This window comes from Dendropsophus ebraccatus, chromosome 5 (assembly GCF_027789765.1).
Source record: "Dendropsophus ebraccatus isolate aDenEbr1 chromosome 5, aDenEbr1.pat, whole genome shotgun sequence".
Lineage (NCBI taxonomy): Eukaryota > Metazoa > Chordata > Amphibia > Anura > Hylidae > Dendropsophus > Dendropsophus ebraccatus.
Genome location: NC_091458.1, coordinates 31,455,624 through 31,480,239, shown reverse-complemented (window position 1 = coordinate 31,480,239; position 24,616 = coordinate 31,455,624). Strand labels below are relative to the sequence as shown.

Sequence of the window (24,616 nt, the reverse complement as noted above, 5' to 3'; positions counted from 1 at the left end):
GTCAATACAAGTGTGATACTCACAGTATGCATCCAGTCTAAGGCTATGTTCACACGTAGGTACAACGAATGTGATTACCACTGAACTTATGTAGTGCACAGGCTGAGGGAATCCCGGCCAAAGTAGCCAGTTTCTGCAGCTGCTATTCAGTGAATAGCAGCCGCAGAAAACCCTGTCTGTGCACACAATGAAGCGAACGGCTCCAGCCACACGCTCCATTGTGTGCAGTCAGGACTTCTGATGCAGGTGCGCACTGATGCGCCCGCATCAGAACTCAGCGGCGCTAAAGATCATCCGGCCGGTACTGCAGTACCGGCCAGGATTATCTTTTCTGAGACCGGCCGTTCCGTGACCCAGACAGATAACGGAACGGCCCGTTTCATACTATGTGTGACCACAGCCTTAGGGTGAGTTCAGATGTACAGGATCCGCAGCAGATATCAATGTAACTAAATAACTGAACACAGCATCATATCTGCTGCGAATCCTGTAAAGCAATGAATACGTAATAACATGAGAGTGAAGACTGACTGGGCATGTGCAGGGCTAGAGACCTGGCTGTGGGGACAGAATGACTGAGCATGTGCGTCCTCCAGCATTCAGCTCAGTAGGTGGATGTACACATTGGTATACACTCTGACCACCAGGTGGCACCATAATAGGTAAATGAGATGGATATAAAGGAAAAGCAATGATCTCCATACCCACAATATCTGAAAACTGTACTTTATTGTAATTTTCATAGATTGACAATTCTAAAACCAGTCTAGTGTTGTATCGCAGTTCCTCCATGATCAATAAACATTCATTGTTATTTTTCATCCAGACAGCCAGGCTTGTGTTCCTTTTTACCTTGAAGGAAGCTGCAGGGTGCATTAGGATGGGGCTCCATAGAGCAGTAAAAAACAGGAGTGCTCTGTAGACAACCTATTGATAGGAACATGTAATGCTTGACGTCTCCTGTGGCGGCGCTGTAGGAAAACCAAACACCTGTTGCCAGCAGCTTTGAGCAATTAGACTTTTGGAAGGGCTACATGAGAGTCTCTGATCACTGGAATCAATTGAGGCATGTGTAAGTATGATACTGTAGTGTAACAAAAACATTTCAAAATGGCAGATAGAACAAAGTCACAAAACCTGCCTGTCACATAACAGTAAAGTATCTATACTGCCTCGGTATTAAGTGCCATACAGTGAGAATAAAGTTATGTTTCATAATATAGGATCTGTCAAGAGTAGCTAGCCTGCTTGTAGATGGGCAATTGAGAAAACTAATCTAAAAAAAAAAAAAAAAAAAAAAAAAAATGCAGAAAATGTGAAATCCAGCAGTTTTGTAAAAAGCCAAGGTTCCTCAGAGGCGGGGCTTAAGAAGGAAGAAGAGAGTTTCACTATCTCTGAAAACCACTCATCAGCCTGCTGCCATTTAACTCACTGCTGCTCCTCCCCAGGTGCCTGGAAAAGCTGGATCCAGTCCTGGTAATCTTCTCCCAGTTTCTCAGGACTGGATCCATCTTTTCCAGGCACCCAGGGAGGAGCAGCACAGGCAGCAAAGAGTTAAATGGCAGTGTATTGCAGAGATATAGGAAGCACTTCACTTCGTCATTACTGTAAATTTGGTCATCTCTAATCTCTATCATTTATTTATAACATTGATGCCTGGTCTGACCAGAAGCCCATTCAAAATTTGAAAAACATGACCCCTCCTAAAAAAAAAAATAATTATTATTATTTTGCTTACTTGGCTTTGTTATAATATTGCCCTTTCTGAATTGCTTTTAAATATTTTTAAAGTGATTCTTCAATGTAAGACACATTAGAAGGTCAGAGATCCTCAATGTCCTGTTGTTCAGAACCGCAGTTTTTGGTGAGCAGTCACATGCCTTTGGTAAGGATTCCCAACACTTTTTATAATCAAAATCCACTTGTTTTTAGCCCCCCCGCCCCTAGAAACAGCGCCACCCAGGACCACTGGCTGTTTGTGGTATTGCAACCTAGCTCCATCCATTATTCATTAAAATGAATAAGACTGCAATACCTGACACAGCTACACACCATGGCCAATACACAAGTTCTTAGTATATTTCTTCTACACTAGACCTATATAAGGTCTATGGGAGAACCATCAAATGCACAGAGTTTCTTCCTATCTATAGGTAAGCGATTATTGAGGTATGCTATGGCAGTCCTGCCATCTCTAGGTGCCGTGAAGGTGATAGAGAGGGTTAATCCACGAGTACATAGCTAGCTATACAGGAGATAAAAGTACATGGTGGGGACAGTTTTGGCCCAACCAACAAAAATAAACCACAGACAACAAATAAAAATATACACTTTAAGGCAAAATTTCAAAAAAATAAAATTTTGTTAACTGGTGTCCTATAGAATAAAATACCCTATTATGTGGGATTAAGAACTAGGATATAAAAAAGTCAAAAGTTAAGTTGGCATCAGATTTGGCTTATTTCAAGAATTCTTTCCCATGTCTACTGCTTGCCGGACGTCTGCCACAGATTCGGGGACTCTCACAGTCATGCCATCCATGAACGGCCGCAGGCAAATTTGGCAGCCCAGTCTTGATCTACGAGGGTTAAAACATGACAAACTGTAAGCGGTACGATTGATGTACAAAAAATATTTTAATTATATATATATATATATATATATATATATATATATATATATATATATATATATATATATATATATATATATATATATATATATATATATTTACATACAAAAACTTTATAAAATGATGTAATAAGCCCAGAAACATTACGTGTCAGTGAGTCCATAGGCGAGATCCAGCATATCCATCTCCTCATCCGTAATCGGCTCCAGCTGCTGAAATATATGATCCTCAAAGATGAGATGACAGGTAGAGCAGGCCAGCGTCCCCTCACACGCTCCTGTATGGAGACATAGACCATGGTATTCAGTTAAGGTTTCTTCTATAAAGTGATTATGATGCCAACTGCAGAGGATTTTTGCTTTATTTAATGCGGCACTATCAGCAGGTTCTGTCCAATGATATGCCCCAGAAGTTCTATACCTTATAGCAGCAGGGCTGTTACAGGGGTTGGCCACTTTGAAGTAAAATTGTTCAGTGTACAGTATTAGTACCTAACAGAGCTAAAATCAGACTACCCTCCTCCAGGCTGGGCTGTCCTGCTCTGTGGTGTTTCTGTCCATGAGATGGCTGACATGGAGGAGCATGTGACCATGCCCCTCCCCCCAGTGTCCACCATAGGCATATACAGACTTAGTGGTGGACACTGGGGGGCGGGGCATGGTCACATGCTCCTCCATGTCAGCCATCTTATGGACAGAAACACCACAGAGCAGGACAGCCCAGCCTGGAGGAGGGGAGTTTGATTTTAGCTCTTTAAGGTACACAGTGAGCTGCTGTCAGTATATACAGTGAGTACACTTACTAATACTATACACCGAATTATTTTACTATAAAGTGGAGGACAACCTCTTTAATGATACTTCTCCACATTCTGTTAGTTGCTAAAGGTCCCTATGCTAATCAGGGGCTTAGGAGCATTTGGGGTGTTGCCCGAAGGCCCGAAGCACTAGCTCGGCCCGCCCAGCCTGCCCCCTCCCATGCATATATGAATATGCATAGTGGGCGGTTTGGAGCAAGCTCCTTGGCCCGCCCCCTCCTGTGCGGCCCACTATCAGCTCGGAAAGGGGCAGGCTGAGTGGGTTGCTCCAGGCTGCCTACTATGCATATTCATATATGCATAGTGAGCGGCATGGGAGGGGGCGGGCTGGGCGATGCCCCAAATGCTTCTAAGCCCCTGATTAGCATAGGGGCAATTAGTAAATATCCTAAGGATGTGGAGAAGAGCAGAATCAAACAACCCTGCTGTTATAAGGTAACGAACTTATGGGGGATATCAGCCACTTCATTGGGCGTAACCTGCTGATAGTGCCTCTTTAAAGGGTGGAATGCACAGAATAAATGAGCATTAAAGGGGTTATCCAGCACTACAAAAACATGGCCACTTTTCCCCCTACTGTTGTCTCCAGTTCAGGTGCGGTTTGCAATTAAGCTCCATTTACTTCAATGGAACTGAGTTTCAAAACCCCACCCAAACTGGAGACAACAGTAGGGGGAAAGTGGCCATGTTTATGTAGCGCTGGATAACCCTTTTAACGAAAATATAAAATATGTGGAGATAGCTATGAAGTCCAAGGTTCACTTAGAACAAACACAGATAAGTGGCTGACAGCCAGGAGTCTATTACTTTCCTCTTCAGTGCTGTGTGAAAGTGATGAAGTAAGTTGATCTAGGACACGTTTCTGGTTCTTTTACCCTTGTTCTTTGCTCCCTTCAGCCACTCCCGATTCTATGACATCTACACTATGCTTATTCTGGCCTGCAGGAGCAGCTGGGAGCGCTGCTGCGGGGAGAGAAGGGGCGGAGCTAATAATAATGCTGCATGTACAAGGAGCAACAAACCTAAACCCTGCAGTCCCTTATATACTGTCCATAGTACAGGGAAGCCATGAGTGGTATATAGACTTATGGCTGCAAATATATCACAGGAGATTATAATAAACCCCTGAACCTCATATCAAAAGTCAGAAGGCCTAGGAGTTCAAAGGACAGGATTTTACAGTCCTCATCTCAGAATATAAAGCTCATGTATGGCATTGTAATACTGGATAAGCTTGTGGGCCTGGATCCCCTTGAAATCCTTTTGTCAGTCTTTTCTGCCTATAAAAGCAATAGACTAAAACAAACAAAATCTCAGCTCAACAGAATGTATTAAACTGGTCAGAAAAACATAGAAAGCGGGTAAAATATCCACAGCAACCAATCACAGCGCTTCTTTTATTTTCCAAGAGCAGAAAGCTGAGCTGTGATTGGTTGCTGGGGGCAGTTTACACCAGAGATTTTACACCCTATGATAAATCTGGTAACATCTGGCCTCCTAGTGACCGCTCAGCCGCATAAATAAATGTTACCAGTAAATATAAGACTTTGGGGTCAGCAGCTGTACATCGCTCTACATCTTACCTCTTACGTAAATTACAAATCTATCACTTTCTGAAGCCAGTTGATTTGAAATAAAAAGTTAAAGCGACTCTGTACCCACAATCTGACCCGCCAAACCACTTGTACCTTCGGATAGCTGCTTTTAATCCAAGATTTGTCCTGGGGTCTGTTCGGCAGGTGATTCAGTTATTGTCATAAAAAACAACTTTAAACTTGCAGCCCTGTGTCAAATTGGCGTGGCCTAGAGTGTGTGTGCGCACATTAGACTTGCACCAGCCCTCCGTCCCTCCTCCCTGCCCTCTTCATCATTAGGAATGCCCCAGGCAGGTATTCTATTAATCACCTGTCTGAATATTGCACATGTGTTGGATTGTTAAAGAGGATGTACCACCAGGTACATACTCTTGTATTTAATCCACCGATAGAACAGGGCTGTCATGGGGAAGCCAGTGCCGCGGTCCGTTTTTCGAACTGCGGCCCGGTTCCTGTGTATGGTGCCGTTCTATCCAGCAGCTCCATTGATTCTAATCCCGGTACCGCTGGATAGAATGGCGCCGTACACGGGAACCGGTTCGAAAACGGACTGCGGCACCTGCTTCCCCTTAAATTCAAGAGGATGTACCTGGTGGTACATCCTCCTTAAGGCACCTGTGCAGTTTTCAGACAAGTGATGAGAAGAAAAAACCTGCCCAGTGGCATACATTGCTAATGGTGAAGAGGGAGGCAAGGAGAGGCGGTGCAAGCCTGGGCGCAGACACTCTAGGCCACGCCAATTTGATACAGGGCTGCATCATCTGCCAAACGGACCACAGGACAGATCTTGGATTAAAAGCAGCTATCCTAAGGTACAAGCGGTCAGGAGGGGGCAGATTGTGGGTACAGAGTCACTTTAACCCCTTTAAAGAGTACCTGTTATAATAACTAACTTGATGTGCCATCAGACATGTGAAAAGTTATTGATCACAGTGGGTATCACTGCTAAGACCCGCTGTGATCAGGAGACATACCCAGGGGAGAGCATGGCAGCAGTGCCAGCCACTACCCGGCTGTATCGTCACATCAGCTAATTCCAAAAATGTAAGACTACAAGGCTACATTAGTAAGTTGATGGCACGATTGCCACGCTCTCTCCTAATCACAGCGGATCTGAGACACTGCGATCAATAACCCATAATGTCAAACATTGCTTTTCCATATTTCAACCTCAAAAAGCTCCCATGTTGTTATTTATACCTCACTGTCTGTGGATATCTCCTTTAATGGTTTATTGTGTTCAAGCATGTGCAGTTCTCTACCGCTAGTCAGTATCCTGGTCCTGCAGAGGGAGATGGTCCATGCAGTCCTCACAGGGTGACCATGTGTGCATCTGACGTCAATGTAGAAGTATCACCCCATCTACTACCAACATACATCCAATATAGCTACAGTAATACACCGTGCAACCCTCCTCCCCTATGTGCACCGCCACTGTTAGATCCCCTGTAGTATGGGAACTGGTCATCCCTCTTCTAACCAGATGGTCCCATATGTAATCACATCCTTACGGACAACACCAAGGGGGGGGGATTTATCAAACATGGTGTAAAGTGAAACTGGTTCAGTTGCCCCTAGCAACCAATCAGATTCCACCTTTCATTCCTCACAGACTCTTTGGAAAATAAAAGGTGGAATCTGATTGGTTGCTAGGGGCAACTGAGCCAGTTCCACTTTACACTATGTTTGATAACCCCCCCCCCCCCCCCCCCAAGAGTATACAGCAGGGGTAGAGAACCTTGGCTCTCCAGGTGAGAGTTGTAGTTTTGCAACAGTCAGAGAGCCGAGGTTCTCTACCCCTGCTGTATACAGAGACCCTATAGAGAACATAAGTGCCTTAAAGAATACCAATGGCGATTAACCCATCTATAACCCTTGTTATATCGCTGACAAATTCTCAAAAGTATATGTCATCCCATTGTGTCCCCTTCTACTCACCAAAACCATCTATGTCTAGATTTTTTTCTACGACAAGATCCAGAAGGGACTCTCCGACCTTCCCCTCCGCTATAATGGCGTCTCCATCCCGGTTTACAAATTTCACTTTAATTTTCTCATCTGAGCTGTAGAAGGAGAGAAAAAAAATTAAAAATAAAAAATCATGAATAGAAGGAATAATTCCACGTCTAGACTAAACGTATATGCCGATCACCTATAGTCAGGGGCTCCTTTTAGTTTGCTAAGGAGTTTATCTGCATATTTGCACAGGCATTATGTGAAGCGGATTACAGTACCAGGCATATGAGGGATATTACAGAGCTCATCTATGCTATGCTTATTCATGTTATAGATGCTAAAGCCCCCGCTGGGCTTATTCTATAGCACGTTTTACCACTTGTGTGCGTAACGTGGGATTTGGCTGCGATATATCAAGTGCACGTGGTTGGCCGCGGCGTGCATGGGTCCTATGACATCATCCATGGACCATCCACCATTCTCACCTCTAGGGGGCACTATGAGACTGGGGTTCTATGACCAGCCAGGAGTTACAATATAAAACCATAGGTCAAATCCTTATTTCATGGACACAAAGTTGCCTGCAACATTATCTTCTATAGTGAAACACTGATGATGCTGTCATCCTGCAACTTTAGCTAGTGGTGCAGATGTGGAACCCCAGCCCTTCTGTAAGAGGTACATAGGGGGAAGGGTACCATATTTAAGCTTCAGGTAGTAGTAGTAGTAAACCCTCTATGGCAGCATTTACCTGTATTGTGTGGATATCGATGTCGGTAAATCTAAAGTTGCCCAACTTGTTGTGTAAGAGACTTCGCTCAGGCTGGGTACAATATGTGCTACATGACACCGGGGATATTCCTCAACCTGTACCAATTTGTTTTGTTAAAGACACAGTACCGAGAAAACTGTATGTGTAGTACTGTGAGGGGGATTTCCTTTTTAGAGTCTCCATAGTGCAAAAATAAAAAATTTCCACCATTTGAGAGATATATGAAAAGTTTTAAATAGTTGAGATCTGACTTGCCCAATCATCAAATAAAGTTGGGAGAAGCACGAGCTGAAGCATTAAGGCAGGCTCTTCTCCTAGCAACCAATGGGGGTTGAATCATCTATACACACACATTGATCACTAGATTTATAATTCACAATCCATTTCAATTGCAGATTTCAGGGGGCTGAATTTTCCCCTGTTTAACAAGTGGGGGAAAAAAATAAATTTTTTCCCCCCTAAATTTTTAATGTCCACCGTATGGATGGACGTGATCTATAAGTCTACAGAGAAATATTAGTTGTGCTACTAAGAAACACAGGAGGGACTCAACTCTTCTGTATTAATACTTATATATAAGCAGGGAAGGGGAACCTGCGGCCCTCCAGTTGTTGGAAAGCTACAATCATCATCTTGCCTGGAAAGCCAAAGCTTTAGCTGTCCAGGTATGATGGAAATTGTAGTTCTGTAACAGCTGGAGAGCCATAGATTCCCCTTCCCTGATACAAAGGAATGACCTGATACACTCTATTCCCAGAATTAAAGGAGAAGTCCAGCAAAAAGTTTAATTAAAGTATTGTATTGCCCCCCAAAAGTTATACAAATCCCCAATATACACTTATTACGGGAAATGCTTATAAAGTGCTTTTTCCCCTGCACTTACTACTGCATCAAGGCTTCACTTCCTGGATAACATGGTGATGTCACTCCCTGGATAACATGGTGATGTCACTCCCTGGATAACATGGTGATGTCACTCCCTGGATAACATGGTGATGTCACTCCCTGGATAACATGGTGATGTCACTCCCTGGATAACATGGTGATGTCACTCCCAGGATAACATGGTGATGTCACGACCCGAATCCCAGAGCTGTGCGGGCTGTGGCTGCTGGAGAGGATGATGGCAGGGGGATGCTCAGTGTCCCTCTGCCATCATCCTCTTCAGCAGCCACAGCCCACACAGCTCTGGGATTCGGGTCGTGACATCACCATGTTATCCAGGAAGTGACATCACCATTTTATCCAGGAAGTGAAGCCTTGATCCAGTAGTAAGTGCAGGGAAAAAAAGCACTTTATGGGTGCGTTCACACGTACAGGATCTGCAGCAGATTTGATGGACCAGAATTACTTTGCATTGAATCTGCACCATCAAATCTGCTGCAGATCCTGTGTGAACGCACCCTATAAGTATTTCCCGTAATAAGTGTATATTGGTGATTTGTATAACGTTTGGGAGGCAATACAATGCTTTAATAAAAATTTTTGCCGGACTTCACCTTTAAGGTGAAGTTGGTTATACTTCTCACAGCTGAGGGACTGTTACAACTGTATGTAGTTCAGACAATTCTTTCATAGCTGTCAGGACTGGACTGACAAACCTTGTCAGTCCAATCCTCATCCCAATGCCTGGTAATAATGCATATCCCACCTGTGTAATGTCCCCCTAGGCCCCATATACAGGGGGATCACTGATGCATCTATATTCAGGTCAAAGTCTCGGCATAATATGAAACGGAGCATTAGGGTAGAAGGACACAGCAGCTTCATTCATTTTAAGCGTATGCTCACAGGCACATAACCCATGGAGTCCACAGAGGAGAATTTGCTGGGAACCCATTGAAGTCGATAGGAGGCTAAATCTGCTGCATCTTCTGCTGCCTACCTGACCACAGTACTGTTCATGGTTAATGGAAACCCATTTAAAGGGGTACTCCCAACTTACAGCTGTACGGCACATCCACAGGATAACAGGTGCATGTCATAAGCGGCATCCCCATCATTCCCATAGATGTCATGAGACATCAGGGTGGGAGGGCAGTCATTGATTCTGATGGGAGGATGTGTGGGACCCCCATTCTTCTAGTCCAGGGGTATGGAACCTTGGGAGTTGTAGTTCTGCAACAGCTGGAGACCCATCATGCCTGGACAGCTAAAGCTTTGGCTGTCCAGGCATGATGGGAGTTGTAGTTTTGCAACAGCTGGAGAGCCAAGGTTCCCTACCCCTGTTCTAGTCCATAGCTTTCTGTCAGGTTTGGGGGTGACCCCAGAAGACATGAGCTCCCCCTGGCTGCAGCAGGAAGTACTGACACATGTAATGTAACTATCTCCTGCTAGATATCTGCAGCCAGGAGGGAGCCCACCAGGGGTCTGCAGTGCAATGCCAGGAGTACAGGATGCCCATCTAGATGCCCAGTGGCTGACGTGTGTGTGTATAAAATATATATATATATAACACACTATTATAATAAAATGAAATTAAAGGGACACCACGTGACCCAGCCTGCTGTCCCCGGGCACCGCGATATCAGGAGAAAGTTCTGTAAACACTGGAGACCACAAGGTGACTGCTGCTGGTCCAAAACTACAAATCCCAGCATGCCTTTCCAGCCCGCGCCAGCTGCTCTGCACTGTGAGCCGCTGCGGAGCGCAGTGGGAGTTGTAGTTCTCCCGGAGAGCAGCACAGCTGAGGACAGGGACAGTACGGCGGGGTGATTACCTGAAGAGCCGCGCCGCCCCGGCCCCCGGACATCCTCCTGCCGTCCTCAGCACCGCCGAGATGCCGCTCCTGGACCGGGCCAGCAGGCAGCGAGAGCCGGAGAGCAGTCTGGTTACTGCTGCCATGTCTGCGCGTGTTCCCGGAACCACTAGCTATGTTACACAAGAGGGGCGGGGCTCACTGGCCACGCCCCTCCTCCTCCTCTGTGTTCTGCTGCTGGGCAGCAGGGGGCGCTCTGTACAGTGAAGATACAGGTGATAGATACAGGTACTGTATATACGGTGCATTCATACATGGTATAACTGCTGGTATAAGGCTATGCTGGAGTATATGCCCAATAGAGATTCTCCTCCACCATACTATACAGCTGGCACAATGCAGTCAGGTAACATTCTCCTGGCACCAAGACTCATCCATCACATGGACAAGTGTGATCTATCACCTAGAAACATAGAAGATTGTCTGCAGAAAAAGCCCCCTGGTCCATCTAGTCCGCAATATTAGTATTCCCCTTGTTATTCTTAGGATAGATATATGTATATCCCAGGCAGGTTACATTCTGTTATTGTAGAATTACCTACCACATCTGCTGGACGTTTGTTCCAGGCATTTCACTACTGTTTTAGTACAGTAATATTTTCTCACGTTGCTTCTGATCTTTCCCCCAACTAATCTCTCACTGTGTCCTCTTCTTCTTCAGTTCAGTTTTTTTTTTTAAATATAAAAACACTTCCCTCCTGATCCTTATTTAGTCTTGTAACATATATAAAGGTTTTGATCATGTTCCCCTTTCTCTTCTTTCCTCAACACCAGGGGTAGGGAACCTTGGCTCTCCAGCTGTTGCAAAACTACAACTCCCATTGGCTTTGACTGTCCAGGCATGATGGGGGTTGTAGTTATGCAACAGCTGGAGGGCCAAGGTTTCCTACACCTGCTCCAGACTATACAGATTTAGATCCTTAAAGGGGAAGTCCCATAAAAGTGAAAAAAAAAAACAGACAGGCAGGAGGTGCAGGAAAATAAACTCACTCCTCCTCGTGCCCCGTAGCGCTGCTCCTGGGTCCTGTTCACACACAGCCACCAGTGACCTGCAGCTCTGCAAGCTGCAACGGGATCTGTGTGTGTGTCAGTGGAGTATGCCTGTGTGTCAGTGGAGTGTCTGTGTTAGTGGAGTGTGCGTGTGTGTCAGTGCAGTGTCTGTGTCAGTGGAGTGTCTGTGTTAGTGGAGTGTGTGTTAGTGGAGTGTCTGTGTGTTAGTGGAGTGTCTGTGTCAGTGGAGTGTCTGTGTTAGTGGAGTGTGTGTGTCAGTGGAGTGTCTGTGTGTGTTAGTGGAGTGTGTGTTAGTGGAGTGTCTGTGTTAGTGGAGTGTGTGTTAGTGGAGTGTGTGTGTGTGTCAGTGGAGTGTGTGTGTTATTGGAGTATGTGTGTGTCAGTGGAGTGTGTGTGTTATTGGAGTATGTGTGTGTCAGTGGAGTGTGTGTGTTATTGGAGTATGTGTGTGTCAGTGGAGTGTGTGTGTTATTGGAGTATGTGTGTGTCAGTGGAGTGTCTGTGTTATTGGAGTATGTGTGTGTCAGTGGAGTGTGTGTGTTATTGGAGTGTGTGTGTGGTGACCACTGGGAGTGAGATGTTATCAGTGGTATGATACAGCTCAGCCAGTGATGGTGATTGTTGTGACGCCAGTGCTAGTCCAGCACACAGGTGTGATGGTGATACCTGCTTTGTGTTGTGGCTGACTGTATCCCACAAAATGGTTGGTTACCTGCCAGGCTGTGATGGGTCCCTTGGGCTCTTGTCACGGCAGTCCTGAGTAGCACTTGACCCTTCCGGACTATCGGTACTACCACCCACGGAAAGGGAAAAGTGACCCAAGGAGTGTAGCGTAAGTGTATAGGTGCTGATGCAATTTAAAAGATGACTGAGTCCCAGTGATAAAAATAATATAGCTTTATTGTGCAGACTCTGAATACTACAAAATCCTTTGGCAGCAAAAAGAGAATCTTGATACAGACTTTAGTGCTTAAAGGGAACCTGTCACCCCCCGTGCCGGGGTGACAGGCTCCCGACACCCCGTTAGAGCCCCCTATACTTACCTAATCCCGCGCGCTGAGAGATGAGTCCAACGCTCATAGAGAATGACGGAGCGCTGGACTCTCCTGTCATTCTCTATGGGTGTTGGACTCATCTCTCAGCGCGCGCCGTGCTGCAGCGGCTGAGATCTTCATCACCCGACCACCTCCAGAAGCGGGACCCGGCGGGATTAGGTGAGTATAGGGGGCTCTAACGGGGGGTCGGGAGCCTGTCACCCCGGCACAGGGGGTGACAGGTTCCCTTTAACTGGATCTGTGCTGCGGAGATACTTGTAAGTGCTGACTATAATAGAGGTAGTTGTAGCGGTACTTTTAGCGTTGAAGTTAGAGCGGAGCAGCGTAAAGGAGGAGTTTGTCAAGGGAGTCCCAACCCAAAGTAGTACTGTGCTCTGCCGGAACTTGAGAGAAGAATACTTGAGACTTGACAGTGAGATGTTTACTTGTACCCGTGTTTAGACTATGTCTGACCACCTTCTGCCCTACAGTGTTGAGTTTCCCATCCTAATAGGGTGATACAAGCCCCAGCCGTGGTTACCTGGGTGAAGCTAAGTGTCCGAGGTTTCCCGGATGTCATCTGCACTGCGAGATAGGATACGTAGACCCTCTGGTAGCTTTGTCCTATCCAAGCTAGTTCCTCTGTGTTCCAGGATACTGCCCTGCACTTTGTAGAGTGGTTCTCGGCGTAGGCTGGGTTTATCCCCGACTTGTCCTCCTTGTAGTGTCTAGCACTGCATAGTGGAAATAGTGGATAGACTGGAGAGACTGAGTGCCTCTTGTTGCTTCATACACGTGTGTCTTACTACCTCACCAACACACTGTCTAGACTAGACTGAACACACTATCTAGGCTGAACTGACTTCCTGTCCACACTAGCTACTTCCCCAGGGGCTGTGTGTGTGTGTGTGTGTGTGTGTGTGTGTGGAGAGCAGGGATAGGAAGAAGAAGAGAGAGTTTCTCCTATAGGTCTGCACAGACCATATGGTACAATAACAACAGTAACTCCTTGCTTACTTCAGCTGTGCAACATGTAACAAGGTTCAAAAGTAACACTGACACCTAGTGGTAAAACTATAGAATGCTACCTTCATCACCACAGAACTGAAGAGAGAACTTTAGGATAGGTGCCTTGGGAACTTAACTGTGGGACACCAAATGTGTGTGTCTGTGGGGTGTCTGTGTTAGTGGAGTGTGTGTGTGTCTCAGTGGAGTGTTTGTGTTAGTGGAGTGTGTGTATGTGTGTGTGTCAGTGGAGTGTTTGTGTTAGTGGAGTGTGTGTGTGTGTCTGTCTGTCTGTCAGTGGAGTGTTTGTGTTAGTGGAGTGTGTGTCTGTGTATGCAGCTGCTGCTGTATATGCTGAGCTCTGATTTTAGCTGCAAGTCCCCCTACCACATTACACATGGAAGATGTTCCCCCTATATATTGCCCCATTCTGCAATGCAGTAATCTATATAAGGTGATTGACAGATCTGCTTCCAAAGATGTTCTGCAGCAGCTGCTATTCATGCTGGGTTCTGATTTTAATGCTTGATCATCTACCACATGTGTTCTGTACTGAAGAGTGTTTCCCTCTATCCTGCCCCCTTTTGCTGTCCTGTTGCTGTATAATTCCACATAAGTCCACTCCCAAAGATGTCCTGCAGCAGCAGCTGCTAGTAATGCCAGATTCCTTATTAATCACAAGGGTCCCCAGCATACATTTAACACAGCATACATATTGTCCCCTCATCTTACACTTTAGCTTATTTCAGCAATCATGTGATTGTCAGTATTGCTTCTAAAGATGTTCTGCAGCAGCTGCTCCTGATGCTAGGCTTCAATCTTTAAATAAAGGCAGATTCCAAAACAGGCATCAGGGCAGATTGTACAGATCGTCTCACTACTGAGATCTGATCCCAAGATACAGCGGGAAGGAGGCTGCATCTTTTTCCGGCTGTCAATCAAATCCCACTCATTCACTTCATTAGAGTCTGGACAGAAATGTATCAAGACTGGCGTATACGCCTATTAGCTGGCGTACACCATGAAAAAGGGGCGACTCTATAATCCATGGCGTATGTCTGTTGTAAACATGGCTTTAGGCTTTATGTGCACCTATGGATACAAGATGTATGAATCTGTGTTACATGACCCATAGGCCAACAATAAAATCGTATTATATTCATTATACTGGCCATGAATCCATGAAAAAAATGACATATTACATACTCCATGTGGCATGAAGCATATATGATCTGTAGTTTACTGCAATAAAGTCTTCTAAAAAAAATATATATATATATACATATATATACACACACACACAGTGGTACCTTGATTTAACAGTAACTTGGTTTAAGAGCGTTTTGGTTTAAGAGCATTGCTTTGGTGTAAGAGCTCCCTGTACTGGGTGGGAGGGCGAGTGGAGGAGGGGCATGGTCTGCATAGCGGGGTCTACAGCACTGTACTCTGACCCAGAAAGTGTCCCTCACCTTCCAAATCATAGCAGATCCACTGCAGGCTGGGGCTTGCATCAGGGGACAGGACTGTGGGGGTAATCTCTCCATAGCTGTAACCCCTCTCTCCCCGGACAGAGAGTGCTGCATGTATGTGCCCACATCTGCCCTGCTCATTCCTTCATGCTCCCTGCAGTCTCTGTCAGCCCTTGTGTTTCCCATCCTCTCTATTACTGTACAGTAACTTATAATATCACATATTCTGCTGTTTCTGAATGTTTGTTTCATCTGTTTTACATGTTATTCAGAATAAAAAATCATTATTTTTGGGGTGTGGAACCAATTGACTGCATTTCAGTTATTTCTTATAGGACAATTTGCTTTGGTGTAAGAGTGGATTTGGATTACAAGCGCCGTCCCAGAACGAATTATGCTCGTAATCCAAGGCAGTGTGTATATATATAACAAATTATATTCCAAACATGGATCTGCACTAACAAAGATCAGCCACTAGATGGCAGACCATACCCTGATAACAATACAGTGCTGTTACTTCCCTGGAACTGTAGGAAAAGTAACCTACACATAAAGTAATTTGAAGCTCATTGTAACATATCTAGTAATTTGCTGTAACATGTATAACTGTAATGTTAGTAAAGTAAACAGAAAACAAACCTACAAAGCTGGCTATAGACATTTATTAAAGAAGTAGTCCGCAGGGGGGAAAAAAGTTTTAAACAAACCGGTTATAGAAACTTATACAGATTTGTAATTTACTCCTATTTAAAAATATCCAGCTTTCCAGTACTCATCAGCTGCTGTATGTTTTCCAGGAAGTGGTGTATTCTTTCCAATCTGACAGGGCTCTCTGCTACCACCTCCGTCTATTTCAGGAACTGTCCAGAGCAGGAGAGGTTTTCTATGTGGATTTGCTGCTGCTCTGGACAGTTCCTGACATGAACAGAGGTGGCAGCAGAGAGCGCTGTGTCAGACTGGAAAGAATACACCACTTCCTGGAGGACATACAGCAGCTGACAAGTACTGGAAGGCTCGAGAATTTTAAATAGAACTAAAGATTTTTTCTCTCTAATATGAGGGGACAGGGGTCTGGTAACCCCTTGTCTGATAATTCTTCATACAAACATAGAAGATTTTTGGCAGAAAAGGCCACCTGATCAGGATTCCCTAACAGTAAAAACTATCACGGACGTGTGATGGAGGCCTTATTATCTTAGGATAGATATATGTTTATTCCAGGCAGGTTAACATTGAGTTATTGTAGATTTACCAACCACATGTGCTGGAAGTTTGTTCCAAGCATCTACTACTCTTTTAGTAAAGTATTATTTTTTCATGTTTCTTCTGATCTTTCCCCCAACTAACCTCTCACTGTGTCCTCTTGTTCTTTAATTCTTTTTTTTTTTTTTTATTAAAAACACTTCCCTCCTGAACCTTATTTAGTCCTTTTACATACTTAAAGGTTTCAATCATGTGCCCCCTCCCTTTCCCTCCTTTCCTCCAGACTATACAGATTCAAATCCTTAAAGCGAACATTCCTGATGTTCCTCTTTCCTGATGTTTTATGTCTGACACCCGCCATTATTTTAGTAGCTGTCTTTGGACACGTTCTATTTTATCAGTATCTTTTTGTAGGTGAGGTCTCCAGAACTGTACACAGTATTCAAGATGTGGTCTCACCAGAGCTCTATACAGCGGGATCACAATCTCCTTCTTCCTACTGGTTATACCTCTAGCTATACACCCCAGCATACAATTTGCTTTCCCCACCGCCTGGTTGCATTGGTGACTAATTTTAGGGCTGTCAGAAATCACTGCCCCTAAATCCTTCTCTTCTGAAGTCTTTTCCAACACAGAACTGCTAATATGATACTCAGATAAAGGATCTGTTCTCCCCAATTACAGCCATGTTTTTAATTTATGTAAAACCCAAAACCAGAGTTCCACAAGTTTGCACTATGGGACTTCTTACCCTGAATGAGGAGATATAACTCGTATCTCAATCCATTGCTGAGATATATGCTTTAAAACATTTATTAGAGGATAAAGCCCATGGTCCATTTCTCTAGGCTGCGGAAGCCCACCAATGTTCATATGCCTCTCTTCTAACTAATGCCCCTATTCCTGCATGTAACACCCACTCTGTGAACATTGCTGGGCTTTTGCAGCCCAGAGGACTGGACTGTGGGCTTTCTCTCCTAACCTCTAAAGCTCAGTGCTGATGGGACGGATTGAAATAAAAACTAGATTTGCATTTCCAGGGAAATACATAGTGCTTGAAAAGAGTGACCCTTTAACAGTGACTTCCCTTCAAGAAAAACTTTAACCATTGATACTCTCCCTTTAAGAGAGACGTTGATACTGTCCCTTTAAGAGCGACTATGGTACAGTCCCTTAAGGAGCAACTTTGGTGCCAACCCTTTAAGAGTGACCTATATACTGTCCCTTTAAGACCAGCTTATGTACTGTGCCTTTAATAGCAACTTAGGTACCAACCTTTGAAGAGCAACTTTAGTGCTGTCCCTTTAAGAGTGACTTTGGCACCGACCCTTTAAGAACAATTTTAATACTGTCCCTTTAAAAGTGACTTTAGTACTGTGCTTTTAAAAGCTATTTTACATAACTCGCTCTTAAAAGCACGGTACCAAAGTCACTCTTAAAGGGAAGGTACCAAAGTCGCTCTTAAAAGGGTGGTACCAAAGTTGCTCTTAAAGGGACATTACATAACTCGCTCTTAAAAGCACGGTACCAATGTCCCTTTAAGAGCTACTTTGGTACCTTCCTTTTAAAGCGACTATGGTAGCGCCCCTTTAAAAGTGACTTTTGTACTGCCCCTTTTGGTACCGCCCCTTGGTACCATCACTTTAAGAGCTAATTGGACTCACCTCTGCTACATTACTCACTCACCTCTGCTGTCTCATGTGGGTATCGGCTCTGCTACCACACGGACTCAGCTCTGTTGTGTCACGTGGGTATTGGCTCTGCTACAATGCCAACGTAAACTACACATCTGATCAAAACCAAAAAAAACACACCGGTCACCGCAGAGAGCTCAAATTGCGGTTTGAATGGAGTCTGTGCGCAAATTGGTTCGGGCTGTATTAAAGTGACTTTGGTACCATCACTTTAAGAGCTAATTTGACTCACCTCTGCTACATCATTGACTCACCTCTGCTACATCACTGATGTACCTCTGCTACATCACTGATGTACCTCTGCTACATCATTGACTCACCTCTGCTGTCTCATGTGGGTATCGGCTCTGCTACAACACAGACTCAGGTCTACTGTGTCACGTGAGTATCGGCTCTGCTACAACGCCAACCCATCTCTGCTGTGTCATGCGGGTATCAGCTCTGCTACAATGCCGACTCATCTCTGCTGTGCCACGCGGGTATCGGCTCTGCTACAACGCCAACATAAATTTTTCAAAAATGACACATCTGATCAAAACCAAAAATAGAGAGCACACCTGTCACCGCAGAGAGAGCTCAAAATGTGGTTTGAATGGAGTCTGTGCGCAAAGTGGTTTGGGCTGTATTAATCACAGAAGAATAGCTGAAAGAAGAAGAATACGGATTACAATATAGTGCTTTTTTAAGCACTATAATTATAATTCCTGATTCAGGGTAAGAAGTAGAGATGAGTGAACCGGGTTCGGGTTCGAGTCCATCCGAACCCGATCGTTCGGTATTTGATTAGCTGGGGCTGCTGAACTTGGATAAAGCTCTAAGGTTGTCTGGAAAACATGGATACAGCCAGGGCCGCCATCAGGGCAGTATTGGTGGTACAGCTGTCAGGGGCCCGGGCTAAAACTAGCATCCAGGGGGGCCCGGCAGCCCAGCCTACCTGTGTGTAAGCCTGACAGCTGTGCACAGGGCCTCTTCCTCACTCCCCCGGCCCCTTCCTCTTCCTCACTCCCCCGGGCCCCTCCCCAGCCCCACACAACCTTCTCTGGCAGCTTTCTTCTGTGCTGAGATGTCGGAGGAGAAGGGGGAGGGGCCCGGAGCCGCTGTGTGAGGAGCAGGAGGAAAACAGGAAGCACATGGGTCCTGGAGCTTCCCAGCAAGTAAGTGTAGATGTGTGTGTAATCATGTGTGCTGGGGGGGATGATGTGTGCTGGGGGGGGGATAATGTGTGCTGGGGGGGGGGGGGGGATGATGTGTGCTGGGGGGGGGATGATGTGTGCTGGGGGGGATGATGTGTGCTGGGGGGGGATGATGTGTGCTGGGGGGGGATTATGTGTGCTGGGGGGGGATGATGTGTGCTGGGGGGATGATGTGTGCTGGGGGGGGATGATGTGTGCTGGGGGGGGATGATGTGTGCTGAGGGGGGATGATGTGTGCTGGGGGGGATGATGTGTGCTGGGGGGGATGATGTGTGCTGGGGGGGGATGATGTGTGCTGGGGGGGATGATGTGTGCTGGGGGGATGATGTGTGCTGGGGGAATGATGTGTGCATGTGTGCTGGGGGGATGATGTGTGCATGTGTGCTGGGGGGGATGATGTGTGCTGGGGGGGGATGATGTGTGCTGGGGGGGATGATGTGTGCTGGGGGGATGATGTGTGCTGGGGGAATGATGTGTGCATGTGTGCTGGGGGGGATGATGTGTGCATGTGTGCTGGGGGGGATGATGTGTGCATGTGTGCTGGGGGGGATGATGTGTGCTGGGGGGATGATGTGTGCATGTGTGCTGGGGGGGATTATGTGTGCTGGGGGGGGATGATGTGTGCATGTGTGCTGGGGGGATGATGTGTGCTGGGGTATATTGCACCTTGTCAGCCCCAATATCCCTGATCCCTGCACCCTGTCTGCCCCACATCCCTGATCCCTGCACCCTGTCTGCCCCCTCATCCCTGCACCCTGTCTGCCCCCTCATCCCTGATCCCTGCACCCTGTCTGCTCCCTGATCCCTGCACCCTGTCTGCCCCCTCATCCCTGATCCCTGCACCCTGTCTGCCCCCACATCCCTGATCCCTGCACCCTGTCTGCCCCCACATCCCTGCACCCTGTCTGCCCCCACATCCCTGCACCCTGTCTGCCCCCACATCCCTGATCCCTGCACCCTGTCTGCCCCCACATCCCTGATCCCTGCACCCTGTCTGCCCCCACATCCCTGCACCCTGTCTGCCCCCACATCCCTGATCCCTGCACCCTGTCTGCCCCCACATCCCTGCACCCTGTCTGCCCCCACATCCCTGATCCCTGCACCCTGTCTGCCCCCACATCCCTGATCCCTGCACCCTGTCTGCCCCCACATCCCTGATCCCTGCACCCTGTCTGCCCCCACATCCCTGATCCCTGCACCCTGTCTGCCCCCACATCCCTGCACCCTGTCTGCCCCCACATCCCTGATCCCTGCACCCTGTCTGCCCCCACATCCCTGATCCCTGCCTGCCCCCACATCCCTGATCCCTGCACCCTGTCTGCCCCCACATCCCTGATCCCTGCACCCTGTCTGCCCCCACATCCCTGATCCCTGCACCCTGTCTGCCCCCACATCCCTGCACCCTGTCTGCCCCCACATCCCTGATCCCTGCACCCTGTCTGCCCCACATCCCTGATCCCTGCCTGCCCCCACATCCCTGATCCCTGCACCCTGTCTGCCCCCACATCCCTGATCCCTGCACCCTGTCTGCCCCCACATCCCTGATCCCTGCACCCTGTCTGCCCCCACATCCCTGCACCCTGTCTGCCCCCACATCCCTGATTCCTGCACCCTGTCTGCTCCCTGATCCCTGCACCCTGTCTGCCCCCTCATCCCTGATCCCTGCACCCTGTCTGCTCCCTGATCCCTGCACCCTGTCTGCTCCCTTATCCCTGCACCCTGTCTGCCCCCTCATCCCTGATCCCTGCACCCTGTCTGCCCCCACATCCCTGATCCCTGCACCCTGTCTGCCCCCACATCCCTGCACCCTGTCTGCCCCCACATCCCTGCACCCTGTCTGCCCCCACATCCCTGATCCCTGCACCCTGTCTGCCCCCACATCCCTGATCCCTGCACCTTGTCTGACCCCACATCCCTGATTCCTGAACCCTGTCTGCCCCCACATCCCTGATCCCTGCACCCTGTCTGCCCCCACATCCCTGCACCCTGTCTGCCCCCACATCCCTGATCCCTGCACCCTGTCTGCCCCACATCCCTGATCCCTGCACCCTGTCTGCCCCCACATCCCTGCACCCTGTCTGCCCCCACATCCCTGATCCCTGCACCCTGTCTGCCCCCACATCCCTGATCCCTGCACCCTGTCTGCCCCCACATCCCTGCACCCTGTCTGCCCCCACATCCCTGATTCCTGCACCCTGTCTGCCCCCACATCCCTGATCCCTGCACCCTGTCTGCCCCCACATCCCTGATCCCTGCACCCTGTCTGCCCCCACATCCCTGCACCCTGTCTGCCCCCACATCCCTGATTCCTGCACCCTGTCTGCCCCCACATCCCTGATCCCTGCACCCTGTCTGCCCCCACATCCCTGATTCCTGAACCCTGTCTGCCCCCACATCCCTGATCCCTGCACCCTGTCTGCCCCACATCCCTGATCCCTGCACCCTGTCTGCCCCCACATCCCTGCACCCTGTCTGCCCCCACATCCCTGATCCCTGCACCCTGTCTGCCCCACATCCCTGATCCCTGCACCCTGTCTGCCCCCACATCCCTGATCCCTGCACCCTGTCTGCCCCACATCCCTGATCCCTGCACCCTGTCTGCCCCCACATCCCTGCACCCTGTCTGCCCCCACATCCCTGATCCCTGCACCCTGTCTGCCCCCACATCCCAGCAGTATTATTTGGTACCAATGCGTAGAAATATTTTGTGGCCATGTGTAGGGGGCTTGTGCTCCTGATCTTTTAAGACCCTAGCAACACTCCTCTCAGACCACCTTCTTTATTTAACTATGACTGTGTAGTGGTTTAATGTCTAAGCACTTGGGACCCCACTTTTAAATTGTGCCCAGGGCCACATTTTACCTAAAACGGGCCCTGGCCCTTGGGTTCCATCGTTTTTATTTTAATTAATAGTGCATGGAACTTGGCTGGCGTAGGATGTATCCAAAGCAACCCAGCTTTCCAGAATTATCCCACAGCCCCCAGTTTCTGCAAAGACATCAGTCAAAAATATGTCCCATGTTTTTTTTTGTTAAGGGGGGTGGGGCCCAGACACTTCGGCTGTATGGGGCCCCGAAATTTCTGATGGCGGCCCTGGATACAGCCAATGACTATATCCATGATTTCCACATAGCCTTAGGGCTTTATCCAACTTCAGCAGCCCCTGCTAATCAAATGCCGAAAGTTCGGGTTCGGATGGACTCGAGCATGCTCCAGGTTCGCTCATCTCTAGTAAGAAGCTATTGTACACTGCCTTTACTTTAGTCAGCAAAAAGCTGCTGACAGGTTCACTTTCATTTTGGCTGTACAAATCAGATCAGAACAGACCCCTAATACCAGATGTTGGGAAACAGAATAATTGGTAGGTTGGACTTCGCATATTTTTGGAGGATTCTAGAGGGATAGCTACTGACTGAATTAGCACCCAGCCTACATTCTCCTCTAATATGTATGCGAGGGGTTAGGTCATGTCTGACAGTGGAGAGGAGACACACTGCTGTTTACAGGGCAGACAGCAGAATTTGGAAAGCAGCTATGAATATAAAAGAAGACACAACTGTATAGCAATACTAATAACATACCACACATCTGTCTACCATGGGGCATACCTTCTGAAGCAGCTACGGAACAATGTCACCATTACCAAACAGAATATCAGATGAGTGCGCTTCCTTATGGTTGCTAGGGGCAAAAAAATAAAAAAAATTGTGTCCCACTTTCCTACTGTTCCACTGTCCCCTCTAATGTACTGTACCACTGTCCCCTCCAATGTACTGTACCAATGTCCTCTCTAATGTACTTTACTACTATCCTCTCTAATATACTGTACCACTGTCCCATCTAATGTACTGTACCACTGTCCCCTCTAATGTACTGTACCACTGTCCCCTCTAATGTACTGTACCACTGTCCCCTCTAATGTACTATACCACTGTCCCCTCTAATGTACTGTACCACTGTCCCCTCCAATGTACTGTACCAATGTCCTCTCTAATGTACTTTACTACTATCCTCTCTAATATACTGTACCACTGTCCCATCTAATGTACTGTACCACTGTCCCCTCTAATGTACTGTGCCACTATACTCTCTAATATACTGTACCACTGTCCCCTCTAATGTACTGTACCACTGTGCTCTCTAATGTACTGTACCACTGTCCCCTCTAATGTACTGTGCCACTATACTCTCTAATATACTGTACCACTGTCCGCTCTAATGTACTGTACCACTGTCCCCTCTAATGTACTGTACCACTGTCCCCTCTAATGTACTGTACCACTGTCCCCTTTAATGTACTGTACCACTATACTCTCTAATGTACTGTACCACTGTCCTCTAATATACTGTACTACTATCCTCTGTAATATACTGTACCACTGTCTCATCTAATGTACTGTACCACTGTCCCCTCTAATGTACTGTACCACTATACTCTCTAATATACTGTACCACTGTCCCCTCTAATGTACTGTACCACTGTCCCCTCTAATGTACTATACCACTGTCCTCTCTAATGTACTGTACCACTGTCCTCTCTAATGTACTGTACCACTGTCCTCTCTAATGTACTGTGCCACTATACTCTCTAATGTACTGTACCAATGTCCTCTCTAATGTACTGTACCACTGTTCCATCTAATGTACTGTACCACTGTCCCCTCTAATGTACTGCACCAATGTTCCATCTAATGTACTGTATCACTGTCCCCTCTAATGTACTGTACCAATGTCCTCTCTAATGTACTGTACCACTGTTCCATGTAATGTACTGTACCACTGTCCCCTCTAATGTACTGTACCAATGTCCTCTCTAATGTACTGTACCACTGTTCCATGTAATGTACTGTACCACTGTCCCCTCTAATGTACTGCACCAATGTTCCATCTAATGTACTGTACCACTGTCCTCTCTAATGTACTGTACCACTGTCCTCTCTAATGTACTGTATCACTGTCCTCTCTAATGTACTGTACCACTGTCCCCTCTAATGTACTGTACCACTGTCCCCTCTAATGTACTGTACCACTGTCCCCTCTTATGTACTGTACCACTGTCCCCTCTAATGTACTGTACCACTGTCCCCTCTTATGTACTGTACCACTGTCCCCTCTAATGTACTGTACCACTGTCCCCTCTAATGTACTGTACCACTATGCTCTCTAATGTGCTGTATCAATGCCCTCTCTAATGTACTGTATCACTGTCCTCTCTAATGTACTGTATCACTGTCCTCTCTCATGTACTGTACCACTATACTCTCTAATGAATGAGTCGTCAGAATGCGGTACAAGTTTTCACCCTAAGGGCAACTGAGGTAAATGAAAAAAATTATGTTTGTCTTCATCCTTGTTGGCAGCCCTGAGTGTCCAACATTTACCGTTCACTGCATACAACAATGGGCGATGTGAATGCTCTCTATGCATTCTGTAATGAGCACATAGGGCATATCAGTTCATTTCCATGTTTTGCAAGT

At 47.0% G+C, this 24,616-nt stretch overlaps 1 protein-coding gene across 1 annotated transcript; it reads right to left on the bottom strand.

Annotated features, from left to right (window-relative positions):
* Positions 1-710: 710 nt before the first annotated feature.
* FDX1 (ferredoxin 1) lies at positions 711-10,661 on the bottom strand. The gene is made up of 4 exons (XM_069969770.1): positions 10,492-10,661; positions 6,983-7,107; positions 2,780-2,909; positions 711-2,578 (listed from the first exon to the last, which is right to left on the bottom strand). The coding sequence occupies exons 1-4, from the start codon at positions 10,614-10,616 to the stop codon at positions 2,464-2,466; spliced, it is 495 nt and encodes a 164-aa protein (XP_069825871.1). The 5' UTR covers positions 10,617-10,661; the 3' UTR covers positions 711-2,463.
* Positions 10,662-24,616: the final 13,955 nt, after the last annotated feature.

Bases quoted from the DNA above. Each gene is read 5' to 3' on its own strand.
- FDX1 (XM_069969770.1), bottom strand. From the start codon at position 10,616: ATGGCAGCAGTAACCAGACTGCTCTCCGGCTCTCGCTGCCTGCTGGCC. The intron at 7,108-10,491 runs GTAATCACCCCG...CTCCTTCTACAG, and splicing joins GGGGCGGCGCGGCTCTTCAG to CTCAGATGAGAAAATTAAAG. The intron at 2,579-2,779 runs GTAATGTTTCTG...TAACCCTCGTAG, and splicing joins GCCTATGGACTCACTGACAC to ATCAAGACTGGGCTGCCAAA.